This window comes from Entelurus aequoreus, linkage group LG07 (genome assembly GCF_033978785.1).
Source record: "Entelurus aequoreus isolate RoL-2023_Sb linkage group LG07, RoL_Eaeq_v1.1, whole genome shotgun sequence".
NCBI classification, from domain to species: domain Eukaryota; kingdom Metazoa; phylum Chordata; class Actinopteri; order Syngnathiformes; family Syngnathidae; genus Entelurus; species Entelurus aequoreus.
This window is the reverse complement of record NC_084737.1, coordinates 14,723,233-14,743,472: the sequence shown is the minus strand read 5'-3', so window position 1 is coordinate 14,743,472 and position 20,240 is coordinate 14,723,233. Positions and strand designations below refer to the sequence as shown.

Genomic DNA, 20,240 nt, shown 5'->3' with positions numbered 1-20,240 from the left:
TATGCATTCTAAATGGTAAATAAACACCAGCAAGAGTCAGCTAACAATAAAGGTCATGGGAGTCGCTCTATCCCGCCAATAAAGGGCTCTAAAAATACATCCAAAAACTTCCATCAAGGTTTTATATACAGGCTGTAAGTACGTATATATGTAATGTAGTAACATTGATAATAACATGTAATATATACATGATGTAAGTATATATATAATGTAGTAACATTTATAATAACATGTATTATATACATGATGTAAGTATTTATGTTATGTAGTAACATTCATATATAGAGAACATACAAACCCTTTATTTATTGAATCAAAAATACTGAAATTCCACGACATAGTGAATTTGCAAACAGCTAAAATTATGCACAAAGCAAACTATAACCTGCTACCCAAGAATATACAACAATTCTTCTCAAAAAAAGAGGAGAAATATAATCTTAGAGAAAAACGTAATTTAAAACATTTGTTTGCACGTACAACACTTAAGACCTTCAGTATATCAGTATGTGGAATTAAATTATGGAATGGATTAAGCAAAGCAATCAAACAATGTACTAATATGATACACTTCAAGAAACTCTTCAAACTTAAAGTGTTTACAAAGTACAAAGAAGAAGAACCATGACAAACATTCTCAATTTATTTCATCCATCCATTCATTCATTCTTAAAGTAATCTTATTTATCTCATCATATGAAATATGACTTACTTCACCAATTATTATTATTAAATTCTTACTATTATTTATTTATTTATTTTTATTGTGATTACTTATGGAGTTTATTGCGAAAAAATTGTGAACAGGAAGTGAACAAAAACTTTTGCAACTGTTATGTAAAGAAAAGGGGTAGGATTAAATAAGCTCTGCTTCTTCCTACTCCTTTTCGAACATGTTGAAAAGAAACTGGAAATTGTGATGTATCATGTTGTATGCTTGCATGTTCGAAATAAACTCAAACTCAAACTCAAACATGTAATATATACATGATGTAAGTATATATGTCATGTAGTAACATTTATAATAACATGTAATATATACATGATGTAAGTATATATGTCATGTAGTAACATTCATAATAACATGTAATACATACATGATGTAAGTATATATATATATATATATGATCTAGTAAAATTCATAATAATATGTAATATATACATGATGTAAGTATATATGTCATGTAGTAACATTCATCATAACATGTAATATATACAAGATGTAAGTATATATGTCATGTAGTAACATTCATAATAACATGTAATATATACATTATGTAAGTATATATGTCATGTAGAAACATTCATAATAAGATGTAATATATACATGATGTAAGTATATATGTCATGTAGTAACATTCATAATAACATGTATTATATACATGATGTAAGTCACAGGTGTCAAAGTCAAGGCCCGGGGGCCATATGTGGCCCGCCACTTCATTTTATTTGGCCCTGGAAAGCCTGGAAATAATATGTATCAATAAAGTACTGTAACTTTTCTTACTAAATGTATTCTTTCTTTCTATTTTGGGAGGGGAAAAAAATGTACTCCATGTAATGGCAAATTATGTTCACTTAAATATTGTCTAATTATGCAAAAATATATTATCAAAGCATTTTTTAAAAAGAAAAAATACTAATAATAATGATTTCAAAGCAAGTTATCCATCGAATTGTGCAATGTAAAAGTAGCAATAGATTTCATGGTCAAATTGTGAAATTTACTGTGTTTGGTTTTTACAGCATTTTTCTCTAAATAAAAAAACAGTACTTTTTTTACTGTAATAAACTGTGGTGCCCTTTTTTGGCATTTACAGTAATTCACCGAAAAATCTACAATTGTTGATTTGCGGTAAAAATAAACTGGCAGCTCAGGTGCCAAAATTTTACTGTAAAATTGCCGTTTTTTTTATTTACAGTAAAAAAAACAAATGTAAATTTTACAGTAAAAATGTTTTTATCATAAAAACAGCAGTACTGTTCCATTTACAGTAAAATACACTACATTTTGAGGTGAAATTGTTGCAACTTACCATATTTTGTTTGCATTTTACTTAAAAAAAAAAAATCTAATAAAATGCATTAAAACTGGTGTAGACGCGGCCCTCTGGGGCCAAACATAACTGCGATGTGGCCCTCAGTGATAACCACTTTGACACCTCTGAAATAGATCAACAATATGATTTGTCTAAGTGGCTGGACAGGACAGATTAAAAAATAAATTAAATTAAATTTTAAAAAAAAGGAAAACTTCATAGGAGGAATAGACCGACTCCAATGATTTCCATGCATATTTTTGCTAATGTTTATTTACGATTTAGAATGCATAACATTTTTTAAACATATGTGTACTTGTCTCACATTCAAAACTTTTTAAATAAAAACATTTTATGTATTTTTTTTTTTAATCGATTGATCGAAAAATAGTATTTTTTAAAATTGATTAGGAAATACGAATCATAATTCATTAAAAAATCAATACATTTTTTGGACACCCTTAATACATACATAAAGTTACATAGCTTTTGGCCCCCGGCCAAATAGTTTTAGCCCAATACGGCCCCCAAATCAAAAAGTTTGGACACCCCTGGTTTATAATAATATTAATATCACTAACACTTGGTTAATATTGAGCTCACAAAATGTAAATGCAGTATAGTTGGCGCTTTTTGGATGTTTTTTTTCCAGTGCCCCTTTAAAGCGGCAGAAGAACAAGTATGCACAGGTGTGCTGGGCTTGGCCCCGCCCCCCGACCTGAAAAACCTCAGAAAGTCTAACCCGGATGTAGTTGGCGTTGATGTAGCGGTCTGGCCCCCCGTCTTCCTCTGTGCAGGTCAAGATGACGCGGCTCTCAGGGTCTAAAAGCACAAATGAAACTGTCGTCAATGTCAGGAAGTGCGTGTGTGTGTGTGTGTGCGTGTGTGCGTGCGTGCGTGCGTGCGTGCGTGCGTGTTCTTGTATTTCTAGCTTCCATATGAGGAGGTGTGAACAAGTGATGACATAAATCATGGTCCCAATAAAATTGCATCTAATAGAGAATGTCTCATTAGCACCCCTGGTGGTGACATCTATCAAAAAGGAGGGATTTTTCAAAGTGACTGTGTGTCGCTTTTAAAAGTGCTCCCCCTCTGGTCAACATATGAAATAACAAGTGTGTGTAAGAAATTGAAGAGGCCCCCTTCTGGCCAAAATTAATTAAAAATAAATAAATAAATATGTATATAGAGACATACTGTAATAACTTGAAGTAAATAATGAAGATTAAAAAACCATTACAAACAAAAAAAAGAAATGAACTAAAAGCAGTCTTTTTCTCACAATGTGTCGACTTTTTTTCTTATAAAACTGGGAACAATTTCTTATATTCTTTCTGTTTCTGTAATATTGCAATATTTTGTCATAAAATTATTACTTTTTCACTGCAAAATGGTGACATTTGTCATATAAAATTCTGACTTTCATCACAATATTGCCCATTTTTTGGTTGTTCCTGTAAAATAGTGAAATTTTTTGAGTAAAATTATGACTTTTGTCATCAATTTGCCAAGTAAAATTCCGATTATTATCAAAATACTGCCAAAATGTTGAAGTTTTCTTATAAAATTGTGACTTTTGTCGAGTAAAATTACGACTGTTTTTCATAAAATTGCCCAAAACGTTAAGCTTTTCTTGCAAAATTGCGACTGTTAAGTAAAATTCCAACTTTTATCATAATATTGCACAAATGTTCAGTTTTTCTTGTAAAATTTTGACTTGAGTTGAGTAAAATGACGACTTTTATTATAATACTGCCAAAATGTTTAAGTTTTCTTATAAAATTGTGACTAAACTGCCAAAATTTTTACGTTTTCTTATAAAACTTTGACTTTTGTCGAGTAAAATTACGACTCTTTTTCACAAAATTGCCAAAACGTTAAGCTTTTCTTGCAAAATTGCGACTGTTATTGAGTAAAATTCCAACTTTTATCATAATATTGCACAAATGTTCAGTTTTTCTTGTAAAATTTTGACGTGCGTTGAGTAAAACGATGACTTTTATTATAATACTGCCAACATTTTAAGGTTTTCTTATAAAATTGTGACTTTTGTCGAGTAAAATTACGACTCTTTTTCATAAAGTTGCCAAAATGTTAAGCTTTTCTTGCAAAATTGCGACTGTTATTGAGTAAAATTCCAACTTTTGTCATAATGCACAAATGTTCAGTTTTTCTTGTAAAATTTTGACTTGCGTTGAGTAAAATGACGACTTATTATAATACTGCCAAAATGTTTAAGTTTTCTTATAAAATTGTGACTAAACTGCCAACATTTTTAAGTTTTCTTATAAAATTGTGACTTTTGTCGAGTAAAATTACGACTCTTTTTCACAAAATTGCCAAAACATTAAGTTTTTCTTGCAAAATTGCGACTGTTATTGAAGAAAATTCCAACTTTTATCACAATATTGCACAAATGTTCAGTTTTTCTTGTAAAATTTTGACTTGCGTTGAGTAAAATGACGACTTTTATTATAATACTGCCAAAATGTTTAAGTTTTCTTATAAAATTGTGACTTTGTCGAGTAAAATTACGACTCTTTTTCACAAAATTGCCAAAACGTTAAGCTTTTCTTGCAAAATTGCGACTGTTATTGAGGAAAATTCCAACTTTTATCACAATATTGCACAAATGTTCAGTTTTTCTTGTAAAATTTTGACGTGCGTTGAGTAAAATGATGACTTTTATTATAATACTGCCAACATTTTTAAGTTTTCTTATAAAATTGTGACTTTTGTCGAGTAAAATTACGACTCTTTTTCATAAAGTTGCCAAAATGTTAAGCTTTTCTTGCAAAATTGCGACTGTTATTGAGTAAAATTCCAACTTTTATCATGACATTGCACAAATGTTCAGTTTTTCTTGTAAAATTTGGACTTGCGTTAAGATAAACAACGACTTTTATTATAATACTGCCAACATTTTTAAGTTTTGTTACAAAATTGTGACTATACTGCCAAAATGTTTAAGTTTTCTTATAAAATTGTGACTTTTGTCGAGTAAAATTACGACTCTTTTTCATAAAATTGCCAAAATGTTAAGCTTTTCTTGCAAAATTGCGACTGTTATTGAGTAAAATTCCAACTTATGTCATATTGCACAAATGTTCAGTTTTTCTTGTAAAATTTTGACTTGCGTTGAGTAAAATGACGACTTTTATTATAATACTGCCAAAATGTTTAAGTTTTCTTATAAAATTGTGACTAAACTGCCAACATTTTAAAGTTTTCTTATAAAATTGTGACTTTTGTCGAGTAAAATTACGACTCTTTTTCACAAAATTGCCAAAATGTTAAGCTTTTCTTGCAAAATTGCGACTGTTATTGAGGAAAATTCCAATTTTTATCACAATATTGCACAAATGTTCAGTTTTTCTTGTAAAATTTTGACGTGCGTTGAGTAAAATGATGACTTATTATAATACTGCCAACATTTTTAAGTTTTCTTATAAAATTGTGACTTTTGTCGAGTAAAATTACGACTCTTTTTCATAAAGTTGCCAAAATGTTAAGCTTTTCTTGCAAAATTGCGACTGTTATTGAGTAAAATTCCAACTTTTGTCATAATGCATAAATGTTCAGTTTTTCTTGTAAAATTTTGACTTGCGTTGAGTAAAATGACGACTTATTATAATACTGCCAAAATGTTTAAGTTTTCTTATAAAATTGTGACCAAACTGCCAACATTTTTAAGTTTTCTTATAAAATTGTGACTTTTGTCGAGTAAAATTACGACTCTTTTTCACAAAATTGCCAAAACGTTAAGCTTTTCTTGCAAAATTGCGACTGTTATTGAGTAAAATTCCAACTTTTATCATAATATTACACAAATGTTCAGTTTTTCTTGTAAAATTTTGACGTGCGTTGAGTAAAATGACGACTTTTATTATAATACTGCCAAAATTCTAAGTTTTTCTTTTGAAATTCCAACTAATTTTGCACAACAAGCTTTTTATATTTGCATAGTATGTATATATTATTAATGTTGTAAATACCCATCTTTATAAATCTAGAAAGGGTGGTCCTAAAGAGGTATGAAATACAAGAGTGTGTGTGTACTGACTGGGCAGGATGCTTCGGTATCTGTCCTTGATGGCGTGTCCAGGAACGTCCAGATCTGACGTGCTGACAAAGTTTGGAGGGATGCCCTGCGGACACACACACACACACACACACACATCATCGTCCATATTACCCATAATGCACTATTGCCTACCTGGTACTCGGCATGGAGGGCGTGTGCGTCGGCAGCCGCCTGCTGCAGGAGCTGGTGCGTGAGCGGTCGGGAGGACGTGTGGAGCAGCTGAAGCCACACCTCCTTGGGGGTGGTGACTGCGCACACAGGCTCCGCCCCCAGGCTGCTGACATCCACCAGCAGCGAGAGGTAGGAGCCCCGCCTACAAGAGAGGGCGGGTCACGTGTGCGGGCGCGGGGGGACACTTTGCTCCAATAGTTCCGTGTGGTCCTCACCTTTCCTGCAGGCGAACTGAAGCCTTGCGAGGAGGCGTGGTCATGGGAGGGGGCGTGGTCGGCTCCTCGGCCATGATGTCACAAAGCCATGCTGATTGACAAAAAAGGGTCTCAGAATGCTTCGTGTTCACATTTCAACACGAGCAGATGCGTCATGTGACCACCGTGACGACGCGAAACTGCTCGACGACAAACAGGAAGCACCCGCCAAACCAAGAAGCATGGAGTGTGTCTACATCGGAAGACAGTTTCCTCACAACAGGAAGTCAGCACGCCCACGCCGCCCCGCCGCGTACCACACTGCATTGTCTGCACTCGCAGCCTTTGTTCCCTAATGTAATGACCACAGAGCGAGTTGTCAAACTGCGGCACGAGCTCGGCCGAGACGTCAGGATCATCCGCTGCCTGTTTGCATTGAAAGCCAGCGAACTATGTGGGGACGGTTATATTTTTTATCAGTGACAGTGCAGGAAGCGGCTACGAATACATTTGCAGTATCATTTCCTATGTAGTCATTTATTGACATTTCACGCACAATGGAGGCCCCACACAAAAGCGTGATCTACTGTTAGCAAGCTAACAGTAACCTTAGAGTCAAGTAACTTGGTACCTGACATATGCTAACTATTAACATGCTAGTGTTAGCATTCTAATCATCATTTTAAAGTCCGGGATTTGGATAACATCCAAAATTCAATCACTTGTTCCGTATCCCCTTACTGACATTTTCTGAAAGTTTCATCCACATTTTTGGAGCTACGTCTGACAGTAGCATATGGAAGCTGTTGGCCTGATGCCAGGATGCAGAGAAGGTAGGCAAAGTGCAAGCAGGAGGTCCTTTTATTAGGTCCTAGGCAGAATAAGTAGCACCGGTCTAGCAGGAACCTCAGAAAGCAACGGAACACTTTGCCATACAGAAGTTAAAGAACCAGGTGGAACAAAATAGAACTAATTACCGTATTTTTCGGACTATAAGTCGCAGTTTTTTTCATAGTTTGGCCGGGGGTGCGACTTATACTCAGGAGCGACTTATGTGTGAAATTATTAACACATTACCGTAAAATATCAAATAATATTATTTATCTCATTCACGTAAGAGACTAGACGTATAAGATTTCATGGGATTTAGCGATTAGGAGTGACAGATTGTTTGGTAAACGTATAGCATGTTCTATATGTTATAGTTATTTGAATGACTCTTACCGTAATATGTTACGTTAACATACCAGGCACGTTCTCAGTTGGTTATTTATGCCTCATATAACGTACACTTATTCAGCCTGTTGTTCACTATTCTTTATTTATTTTAAATTGCCTTTCAAATGTCTATTCTTGGTGTTGGCTTTTATCAAATACATTTCCCCCAAAAATGCGACTTATACTCCAGTGCGACCTATATATGTTTTTTTCCTTCTTTATTATGCATTTTCGGCCGGTGCGACTTATACTCCGGAGCGACTTATACTCCGAAAAATACGGTAACAATATGAAGCAGGTGTGCTGGCATAAGACAAGAATCAAAGTAGAGGTGCTGCACAACCAAACAGGAAATATGACCGAAACAGGAGCATCAGGACAGGAAATGATACCAATCACTAAAAAGAATCCAAACTATAGGGAGAGAGGGGGGAAGAGGGAGAGAAAGTTGTTTCCCTTTTTGAACTCGGGGCCCTACTTTTCCACTACTGCTGACGGGAAAATTAAGTACCGTATTTTTCGGACTATAAGTCGCTCCGGAGTATAAGTCGCACCGGCCGAAAATGCATAATAAAGAAGGAAAAAAACATATATAAGTCGCACTGGAGTATAAGTCGCATTTTTGGGGTAAATTTATTTGATAAAAGCCAACGCCAAGAATAGACATTTGAAAGGCAATTTGAAATAAATAAAGAATAGTGAACAACAAGCTGAATAAGTGTACGTTATATGAGGCATAAATAACCAACTGAGAACGTGCCTGGTATGTTAACGTAACATATTATGGTAAGAGTCATTCAAATAACTATAACATATAGAACATGCTATACGTTTACCAAACAATCTGTCACTCCTAATCGCTAAATCCCATGAAATCTTATACGTCTAGTCCAGACCTGGGCAAATTAAGGCCCGGGGGCCACATGCGGCCCGTTGAGCTTTTCAGTCTGGCCCGCCGGACATTCCCAAATAATTTTTTTAGATCTTTAACATGGAAAGTGTAGCTGCCATTATGATGTGCAGTGATGTTTTCTAATGACCGTAAGTCTTCAACTATACAAAGTATTTCAATGGTTGGAATCTGTGCTTATGGCTGATATACCAGTTACTATGGTAATCTAATTAGTTACTATGGTCATCTAATTAGTTACTATGGTAATCTACGTCACAGCACCTCAGACGAGGCACCAAGCAGTGTGGGCGGGAAGCGTTTCCAAGACGCGGAAGGAGCTTTTCACAACAAAGTTCTAAAGCTTAGTGATATATCAGATTGTAGGTGGGTTTATTTTGTACCCTTCACGTTCATATTTCACTGTTTGTTGCATTTTTGTTGCGTTTCTCTTGATTGTAAAATATGTCGATCGAAAGGGGGTGTGACATTCATATTTTGTCAATATTCAATGTTTTATCGTCCATAGAAAAATGTAAAATTCCATTACGTTTTTTAAGGCGGTCCGTCACAACGTTTTTAGCACACAATCAGACGTTATTGTGAAGTTTTGTATTAGTGTCCCTAAAAATAGATACAGTATACCGGCCCCAGACACATTTTTTTCTCTAAATGTGGCCCCCGAGTCAAAATAATTGCCCAGGCCTGGTCTAGTCTCTTACGTGAATGAGCGAAATAATATTATTTGATATTTTACGGTAATGTGTTAATAATTTCACACATAAGTCGCTCCTGAGTATAAGTCGCACCCCCGGTCAAACTATGAAAAATACTGCGACTTATAGTCAGAAAAATACGGTACTAATCAAATATAGCATGAGAAGGGACTCATAAATAACTGACAAAAAATTATACTTAAGCACACCTGTGAAGTGAAAACCATTTCAGGTGACTACCTCTTGAAGCTCATGGAGAGAATGCCGAGAGTGTACGAAAAAGTAATCAGAGCAAAGGGTGGCTATTTTGAGGAAACTAGAATATAAAACATGTTTTCAGTTATTTCACCATTTTTTGTTAAGTACATAACTCCACATGTGTTCATTCATAGTTTTGAGTTTTGATGTGACAATCTACAATGTAAATAGTCATGAAAAGAAAGAAAACGCATTGAATGAGGAGAAGGTGTGTCCAAAAGTGCTATACGTTACAATCACATGTTAAACTTTGTCACACAGATGGGAGGAATTGTTGGCTTTGAATGACTGACTGTCAATCACGTGTCTCATACACGTACTGTACATTAAAGCATGTCCTAAACCCTATTTAGGACATGACATCAACTTATTTAGTTTCGCTTTCACTTCATCCAACGCACTGAGCGACTAAAACAATGTAGGTGTGCTCTGACCTGAAATATAATGTACACATCAATTATTACATCACTATATTGATGCACAGATGTGTTATCATTGTGTCAAAACACACCCAGCAAAGCATGTTACTATGAAAATATTTAAAATCTTTGTCTACTCTACGCTAAAAACAAAGACAACACACAAACTTATACAAAGCATAAACACACTTCATATAGTCTTTAGGTCCACTATGAAGACTTTACACCATCTGTTTGATAGTTCATCCTTTTCCTACTGTTCAAAGTCACTAACATTAAAAAAAAAAAAATCAATCTGATTAATCCCATTATAAAATACCACACGCTAATATGACTGTAATTAATTGATCATTACTAACGCGATCATTTGACACCCCTAAATATAATTTCGGGAAAAAACACTATCTTGTTGTCTGTGTATGTTTACTTTTGCATTTTAAAAACATCTGTGAACTGTTGAGTGATTTATAGTCTATAATATACGTGTATATATATGTGTGTGTGTATGTATATATATATATATATATATATATATATATATATATATATATATATATATATATATATATATATATATATATATATATATATATATATACATACTGTATATACAGGTATATATATATATATACACACATACATACATACATAATATACACACACACACACATTTGTATATATACATATATATTTATATATATACATATGTAAGTATACATATATACACATGTATAGATATATATCTATATATAGATATATATATACAAACCCCGTTTCCATATGAGTTGGGAAATGGTGTTAGATGTAAATATAAACGGAATACAATGATTTGCAAATCCTTTTTAACCCATATTCCATTGAATGCACTACAAAGACAACATATTTGATGTTCAAACTCATAAACTTTATTTTTTTTTGCAAATAACAATTAACTTTGAAGTTCATTGCTGCAACACGTGCCAAAGTAGTTGGGAAAGGGCATGTTCACCACTGTGTTACATGGTCTTTCCTTTTAACAACACTCAGTAAACGTTTGGGAACTGAGGAGACACATTTTTGAAGCTTCTCAGGTGGAATTATTTCCCATTCTTGCTTGATGTACAGCTTAAGTTGTTCAACAGTCCGGGGGTCTCCGTTGTGCTATTTTAGGCTTCATAATGCGCCACACATTTTCAATGGGAGACAGGTCTGGACTACAGGCAGGCCAGTCTAGTACCCGCACTCTTTTACTATGAAGCCACGTTGATGTAACACGTGGCTTGGCATTGTCTTGCTGAAATAAGCAGGGGCGTCCATGGTAACGTTGCTTGGATGGCAACATATGTTGCTCCAAAACCTGTATGTACCTTTCAGCCTTAATGGCGCCTTCACAGATGTGTAAGTTACCCATGTCTTGGGCACTAATACACCCCCATACCATCACAGATGCTGGCTTTTCAACTTTGCGCCTATAACAATCCGGATGGTTCTTTTCCTCTTTGGTCCGGAGGACACGACGTCCACAGTTTCCAAAAACAATTTGAAATGTGGACTCGTCAGACCACAGAACACTTTTCCACTTTGTATAAGTCCATCTTAGATGAGCTCAGGCCCAGCGAAGCCAACTGCGTTTCTGGGTGTTGTTGATAAACGGTTTTCGCCTTGCATAGGAGAGTTTTAACTTGCACTTACATATGTAGCGACCAACTGTAGTTACTGACAGTGGGTTTCTGAAGTGTTCCTGAGCCCATGTGGTGATATCCTTTACACACTGATGTCGCTTGTTGATGCAGTACAGCCTGAGGGATCGAAGGTCACGGGCTTAGCTGCTTACGTGCAGTGATTTCTCCAGATTCTCTGAACCCTTTGATGATATTACGGAGCGTAGATGGTGAAATCCCTAAATTCCTTGCAATAGCTGGTTGAGAAAGGTTTTTCTTAAACTGTTCAACAATTTGCTCCGGCATTTGTTGACAAAGTGGTGACCCTCGCCCCATCCTTGTTTGTGAATGACTGAGCATTTCATGGAATCTACTTTTATACCCAATCATGGCACCCACCTGTTCCCAATTAGCCTGCACACCTGTGGGATGTTCCAAATAAGTGTTTGATGAGCATTCCTCAACTTTATCAGTATTTATTGCCACCTTTCCCAACTTCTTTGTCACGTGTTGCTGGCGTCAAATTCTAAAGTTAATGATTTGCAAAAAATTTTTTTTTTCAGTTTGAACATCAAATATGTTGTCTTTGTAGCATATTCAACTGAATATGGGTTGAAAATGATTTGCAAATCATTTTATTCCATTTATATTTACATGTAACACAATTTCCCAACTCATATGGAAACGAGGTTTGTAATATAAAGTAGTGTAAAGTTCTTACTTATATCTGTCAGTAGACTCGCCATGAAAGCGCTAAAACGTACCGGTGTAGTGAGTTTACATTATTCACTCAAGGAACTTTAGTTATTGACTGAAGTAAAGTCTGAATGTCATTAAAACAGTTAGCGCCACCTTTTGACACTTCTTCCACGCCCGTCCTTGCACGCTACACCGCTACAACAAAGATGACGGGGGAGAAGACGCTGTCGAAGGTGAGCCACGTAAATAAGACCGCCCACAAAACGGCGCATCGTGAAGCGACTGTCAGAAAGCGGCTTGAAGATGACCTGTAAAACATCATCTATGCAACATTTTGACCAAAGAACCACCATTACATGTTATGTAGACCACAAGGAAGTGTTTTACATTAAGAAAAAAAATCATAATAATATGACTCCTTAAATGCGCCTTATAATCCTATACGCCTTTTGTATGAAAATAAACCTGAATAGACCCACTCATCGGCAGTGCCCTTTATAATCTGGTGCGCCCTATGGTCCGGAAAATACGGTATTAAAAAAAAAAAAAAGTTTTTAAATTATGAATCTATTTAGAATCGGGATGGCTAAAAATTGTGATTCGGATGTGAATCGATTTTTTTGTGCTAATGACCGTTAGGGTTGGATTTGACATTGACATAAAAAAATCTAATAAAATCACATCCATGTCACATATGTAGAAACACATCTGAACTGGCTTGCTGTGTGAACATAGCTTGAGTCACATGGTTAAGGGTGATTCTCACCCCAACTCCACCTCTAGCGGCCGGCCCCCAGGTAAATTGGGTTTGACAGCCCTTGTCTAGACTTTAGGGATGTTAACATTCCGTAAAACAAGCTCAACAGCCTCAAAATGATCAAGTAACCGAGGTAGATTCAATAAAAATAGCAGAAGTGTGTGTCAGAATGCAACAAGTCACAAAAGAGTAGTGGTGTGAGGATGAGGCTTACCAGCTCCTTGTCAGAAGTTGCTAGTCCTGTGACAAGAGAAGCCGGACACCAACTAACGATCCACAACTTCTTCTCGCTGCACCAAGCAGGGCAGGAAGAAACAGGAAAGACAAAAAGAAGGAGGGGAAAAAAGCAGGAATAGACCTGTCCTGTTTTTCCGGCTGGGACTGTTCCAGTCCGAGGACGAGGAGGAGAAGAAGATGAGTCAGAACATGAGGAGCACCAAAGACGAGACGGAGATGCTCTAGGCGTTGAAACGAGAGATCCTCACCTGCCGCAAGGTGGCGCTGAACCCAGAAACGTCATTAAACAGCCAATCTGCCAGAATCCCTAAAGCTCTTAAATCAAACAGTCCTGAGGTCGCACTAAATGCTCCTCTGAAGTCACACAAACATTTTTTTCTTTTTCCTCAAACTGAAGCATCAAGGTCAATAAGCTGTAAATAAATGCTATAATAACAATGTTTGAGGATAGAACAGAACTATTTTTATTTGTATCCTATTATTTCATATATATATATATATCAATAGGTGGTAGAGGAATTAGTGCGTCTGCCTCAATACGAAGGTCCTGAGTAGTCCTGAGTTCAATCCTGGGCTCGGGATCTTTCTGTGTGGAGTTTGCATGTTCTCCCCGTGACTGCGTGGGTTCCCTCCGGGTACTCCGGCTTCCTCCCACCTCCAAAGACATGCACCTGGGCTACAGGTTCATTGGCAACACTAAATTGGCCCTAGTGTGTGAATGTGAGTGTGAATGTTGTCTGTCTATCTGTGTTGGCCCTGCGATGAGGTGGCGACTTGTCCAGGGTGTACCCCGCCTTCCGCCCGATTGTAGCTGAGATAGGCTCCAGCGCCCCCCGCGACCCCGAAGGGAATAAGCGGTAGAAAATGGATGGATGGATATTTATATATATATATATATATATATATATATATTTATATATATATATATATATATATATATATATATATATATATATTATATATATATATATATATATATATATATATATATATATATATATATATATATATATATATATATATATATATATATATATATATATATATATATATATATATATATTAGGGGTGTGGGGAAAAAATCGATTCGAATTCGAATCGCGATTCTCACGTTGTGCGATTCAGAATCGATTCTCATTTTTTAAAAATCGATTTTTATTTTATTTTTTAATTAATCAATCCAACAAAACAATACACAGCAATACCATAACAATGCAATCCAATTCCAAAACCAAACCCGACCCAGCAACACTCAGAACTGCAATAAACAGAGCAATTGAGAGGAGACACAAACACGACACAGAACAAACCAAAAGTAGTGAAACAAAAATGAATATTATCAACAACAGTATAAATATTAGTTACAATTTCAACATAGCAGTGATTAAAAATCCCTCATTGACATTATCATTAGACATTTATAAAAAAAATTTTAAAAAGAACAATAGTGTCACAGTGGCTTACACTTGCATCGCATCTCATAAGCTTGACAACACACTGTGTCCAATATTTTCACTAAGTCATATTTTTGGTTCATTTAATAGTTAAAACAAATTTACATTATTGCAATCAGTTGATAAAACATTGTCCTTTACAATTATAAAAGCTTTTTACAAAAATCTACTACTCTGCTTGCATGTCAGCAGACTGGGGTAGATCCTGCTGAAATCTATGTATTGAATGAATAGAGAATCCTTTTGAATCTTGGCAAAAATCTTAGCCACACGATTATCAAATGTAATAGGAAAATGAATTCATACTGACCAAACTGGCTTCAATCTTCAAACAATACAAGGAAATTGTTTAATGTTATTTACTATGCTAGAAGTCTCCCTTATCCCACAGCAGTATGTACTGTTGATGCGGAGAAGGCATTCCACCGCATAAAATGGTCATTTATGTTTTGCACATTACGTAAATTTGGATTTGGAGATAATTTTATACAATGGATTAAGATGCTTTATACAAGGCCCATGGCATCAGTCAAAACCAATAATCATATTTCAGAACCTTTTTCGTTAAAAAGAGGAGTAAAACAGGGATGTCCTGCATCTGGATTATTATTTAATTTGGTTATTGTACCCTTAGCTGCAAAAATAAGAAGTGAAAATAATATTCATGTTATAAAAATTGGCTCTCATATAATAAGCTATCGATGTATTGTGACGACATAATTCTCTACCTGTCACATGTTAACTCCTGTCTACACTATATCAATAATGTCATCACTGAATATGGCTGTTTATCAGGGTATAAAGTCAATTGGGACAAATGTGAAATATTACCACTTAACACTGCAAGAAATCACAAGTTCAGAACTCCAAAATTGGGTTTGGTTTTGAAATTGTATTGCATTATTATGGTATTGTTGTGTATTGTTTTCATTTTAAAAAAAAATTAAAAAATAAATAAATAAAAATAAAAAAATAATTGTTTTTGAATCGAGAATCGTGTTGAATTGAGAAAAAAAAAAATCGATTTTGAATCGAATCGTGACCCCAAGAATCGATTCTGAATTGAATCGTGGGACACCCAAAGATTCCCAGCCCTAATATATATATATATATATGCAGTATATATAAGTATATGTATACAGTATATATAAACACATACACATATATAAACACAGATATAATAGTGCTTTCCAATAATGAATTTTTTTTATCAGATTAATTCCATTTTTGCATTTTGAATAATTGCGATTAATCACAGTAAATTATTTGCATGCAGGACATAATTTAAATGAACTTCAGAGAATAAAAATGCATTTTTAATGGTCAAGACTGTCCTACAGGAAGCTGTTTTAAATGTTTTACTGCAATGCACCTCATTTATTTGTTCAAAACGTTTTAACTAAAGATGCGTCTTGGTTTATTTTGAAGTTTTTTTTGCCAGCGAGCACAGCAGTGGGAGGAGTCATCTTCGCACTGGTGTATGACCTGCGCAGGTAAAGGAGCATGTGCGCTCAAAATATATTGCCTAATCAATCTGCCTTTTTATATGATTACTACGATAATGTGTTGTGATTAATCGCATGAGTTAATGCGTTCATTTTGACAGCTTTAATATAAAACAAAGCTTTATTATTAGTATTAACATTTCAGCCTTTTTTCTTTACTTTGTGCTTGTTCTTTTTCTGTTTTTTCTACAATTTCAGCTGTTTAAATTTAGTTTTTTACAATGTGCCGATAAAAATCAAACTTGGGACACCACGGCTTTAGAGCCATTATGTTCAATCCTAAAAGTTCCTCATGCCTTGCCCCCATTTCAGACGCAACGCAAAGACTAAAAACTAGGGCTGGGAAAATTAATGAGTTAACTCATGTGATTAATCACAAAAAATGATTGCATTAATCGTGTACACACTTAGATTAATCGTACAATTTTTTTGGCCCGTACAAGCACTTTTACCTTAACCCGTGGGCAATTATTTTGACTCGAGGGGCAAAATTGCGTCCGGGGGCCGGTATATCTATTTTTAGGAACACTAATACAAAACCTCACAACAATGTCTGATTGAATGCTAAAAACTTTATGACAGACCGCCTTAAACGGAATGGAAATTAAATTTTTTTACTGAATGAGACACCCAGAATGTACATGAAAATAAAGAATGCAGGATTTACAATATTAACTATAAAGGATAAAACACTGAATATTGACAACATATCAACGTCACACCCCCTCTTCATCAATATACAGTACAGGCCAAAAGTTTGGACACACCTTCTCATTTCAATGCATTTTCTTTATTTTCATGACTATTTACTTTGTAGGTTGTCACTGAAGGCATCAAAACTATGACACCTGTGAAGTGAAAACCCTTTCAGGTGACTACATCTTGAAGCTCATCGAGAGAATGCCAAGAGTGTGCAAAGCAGTAATCAGAGCCAAGGGTGGCTATTTTGAAGAAACTAGAATCTAAAACATGTTTTCAGTTATTTCACCTTTTTTTTGTTAAGTACATAACTCCACATGTGTTCATTCATAGTTTTGATGTGACAATCTACAATGTAAATAGTCATGAAAATAAAGAAAACGCATTGAATGAGGAGAAGGTGGGTCCAAACTTTTGGCCTCTACTGTATTTTACAATCAAGCAAAACGCAACAAAAATGCAATAAACACAGTGAAATATGATGCGAAGGGTAAAAAAAAACACCACCTACGATCTGATCAATAAGCTTTTATTTTGACTCGGGGGACCAAATTTAGAGAAAAAAATGTGTCTGGGGGCCGGTATATCTGATTTTTAGGAACACTAATACAAAATCTCACAATAATGTCTGATTGATTGCTAAAAACGTTATGACAGATTACCTAAAAAAACCAGAATGGAATTGAAATTTTTTTTTACTGAATGAGACACCCAGAATGTACATGAAAATAAAAAAATTGGGATTTACAATATTAACTATGAAGGATAAAACACTGAATATTGACAACATATGAACGTCACACCCCATCTCCATCAACATATTTTACAATCAAGCGAAACGCAACAAAAATGCAACAAACACAGCGAAATTGGAACGCGAAGGGTAAAAAAAATCCCACATATGATCTGATATAACACTATTTTGTTTTTTTTGACTCAGGGGGCCAAATTTAGAGAAAAAAATGTGTTTGGGGGCCAGTATATCTGATTTTTAGGAACACTAATACAAAACCTCACAATAATGTCTGATTGAATGCTAAAAACGTTATGACAGACCGCCTTAAACGGAATGGAATTTACATTTTTTTTACTGAATGAGACACCCAGAATGTACAATCTTAATATTGTTGTGTATTTTCAATCGTGTGTAATTTTATTGTGGATGTTAGATGCACCATAAAAGGACTACAGATGGAAATTAGCATGGTGCTAAATCTGGTGCAGCCATCTTCTTAATATAACTGCACATTGTCCTTCAAGTAAACACATACAAACAAACAAACATGAAAATAAAGAAAGTGGGATTTACAATTTTAACTATGAAGGATAAAACACTGAATATTGACAACATATGAACGTCACACCCCATCTCCATCAACATATTTTACAATCAAGCAAAACGCAACAAAACTGCAACAAACACAGCGAAATATGAACGCGAAGAGTATAAAAAAAACCCACCTACGATCTGATATATCACTAAGCTTTTATTTTGACTCGGGGGGCCAAATTTTGAGAGAAAAAAATGTGTCTGGGGGCCAGTATATCTATTTTTAGGAACACTAATACAAAACCTCACAATAATGTCTGATTGAATGCTAAAAACGTTATGACAGATAGGATAAAACACTGAATATTGACAACATATGAACGTCACACCCCCTCTCCATCCACATATTTTACAATCAAGCGAAACGCAACAAAAATGCAACAAACACAGTGAAATATGAACGCGAAGGGTAAAAAGAACCCCACCTACAATCTGATATATCTGATACATCACTAAGCTTTAGAACTTTGTTGTAAAAATCCCATTCCACGTCGGCCCCTGACACCCGCATTTCAGGCTGACACTCTGTGGAAACGCTCCCCACCCACACTGCTTGGTGCCTCGTCTGAGCTGCTGTGACTTAGATTACCATAGTAACTAATGAGATGACCATAGTAACTAATGAGATGACCATAGTAACTAATGAGATGACCATAGTAACTAGTATATCATGCAAAAACGCAGATTCCAACCATTGAAATACTTTGTACAGTTGAAGACTTACGGTCATTAGAAAACATCACTGCACATCATAATGGCAGCTACATTTTCCATTTTAAAGATCAAACTAAATTATTTGGGAATGTCCGGCGGACCAGATTGAAAAGCTTAACGGGCCGCAATTTGCCAAGGTCTGCGACAGGGCAAATAAACTTTTAATACATTTTTACCCTTCGCGTTCATATTTCGCATTTTTGTTGCGTTTTGCTTGATTGTAAAATATGTCTATGGAGAGGGGGTGTGACGTTCATATGTTGTCAATATTCAGTATTTTATCCTTCATAGTTTAAATTGTAAATCCCACATTCTTTATGTTCATGTACATTCCAGGTGTCTCGTTCAGTAAAAAAATCTAAAATTCCATTATATTTAAGGCGGTTTGTCATAACGTTTTTAGCATTCAAAGAGACATTATTGCGAGGTTTTGTATTAGTGTTCCTAAAAATAGATATACCGGCCCCCAGACACATTTTTTTCTCTAAATTTGGCCCCTCAAATCAAAATAATTGCCCAGGCCTGCGCTACACGATCAGTGATCAAACCATTGCATTGGTCAGTACAAAAATGAGCAGGGAGACTCCGACTGGTGTTGCTCGCTGGCAAATCTCTCTCCAAAATACATCCTGGACGAACTTTAGATCAAAGCGTTGGCGAGTTTTGCGCAAATGAATGACATGTGTTCAAGTAAAACGTTTAAAACCTTTCCTGGATGATATTCTGGCAAAATAATGTGTGTACAAATATTGGGCAGTGTTCTTAAACTCTTTTAAATTATGCAAGCGAGTAATCAGCTGTGACTAATCCAAATTGTGATTAATCTGATTTAAGAAATTAATCATTTGACAGCCTCACTAAAAATACAAAAATGATTTTAGATTTTTTGTTTTTCTTCAACTTAATGCACAGATGTCAAACTCAAGTCCCGAGGGCCAGATGTGGCATCATATAATCTGGCCCGCAAACACCTGGAAATGATATGTGTCAATGAAGTACTTCATATTTTCTCACTAAATGTCATTGATTTTTTTCATTTTGACAGAAAAAATAAATCTTCTGCTTGAAATTGCATACATTTGAAACTTTAATAGCATCTAATATTGCAACAAATATTACACTATATTATCATACTTTCCAAACATGTTTTGTCTAAATAAAAATACTCAAAGGCCTACTGAAACCCACTACTACCGACCACGCAGTCTGATAGTTTA

At 35.1% G+C, this 20,240-nt stretch overlaps 1 protein-coding gene across 2 annotated transcripts in view; it reads right to left on the bottom strand.

Annotated features, from left to right (window-relative positions):
- Positions 1–20,240, bottom strand: part of LOC133653415 (tyrosine-protein phosphatase non-receptor type 7-like) — a 29,117-nt gene that overhangs the window by 6,788 nt on the left and 2,089 nt on the right. The window contains exons 1-5 of one of the 2 annotated variants that reach the window (XM_062052646.1): positions 13,299–13,675; positions 6,510–6,600; positions 6,256–6,436; positions 6,103–6,187; positions 2,782–2,861 (exon numbers count right to left, since the gene is read on the bottom strand). In XM_062052646.1, the coding sequence (XP_061908630.1) occupies positions 2,782–2,861; positions 6,103–6,187; positions 6,256–6,436; positions 6,510–6,583 (420 nt within the window). In that variant the 5' untranslated portion in view covers positions 6,584–6,600; positions 13,299–13,675. Of the gene's footprint in view, positions 1–2,781; positions 2,862–6,102; positions 6,188–6,255; positions 6,437–6,509; positions 6,601–13,298; positions 13,676–20,240 lie in introns of those variants that run through there. The other variant, XM_062052645.1, reaches the window with a different exon arrangement.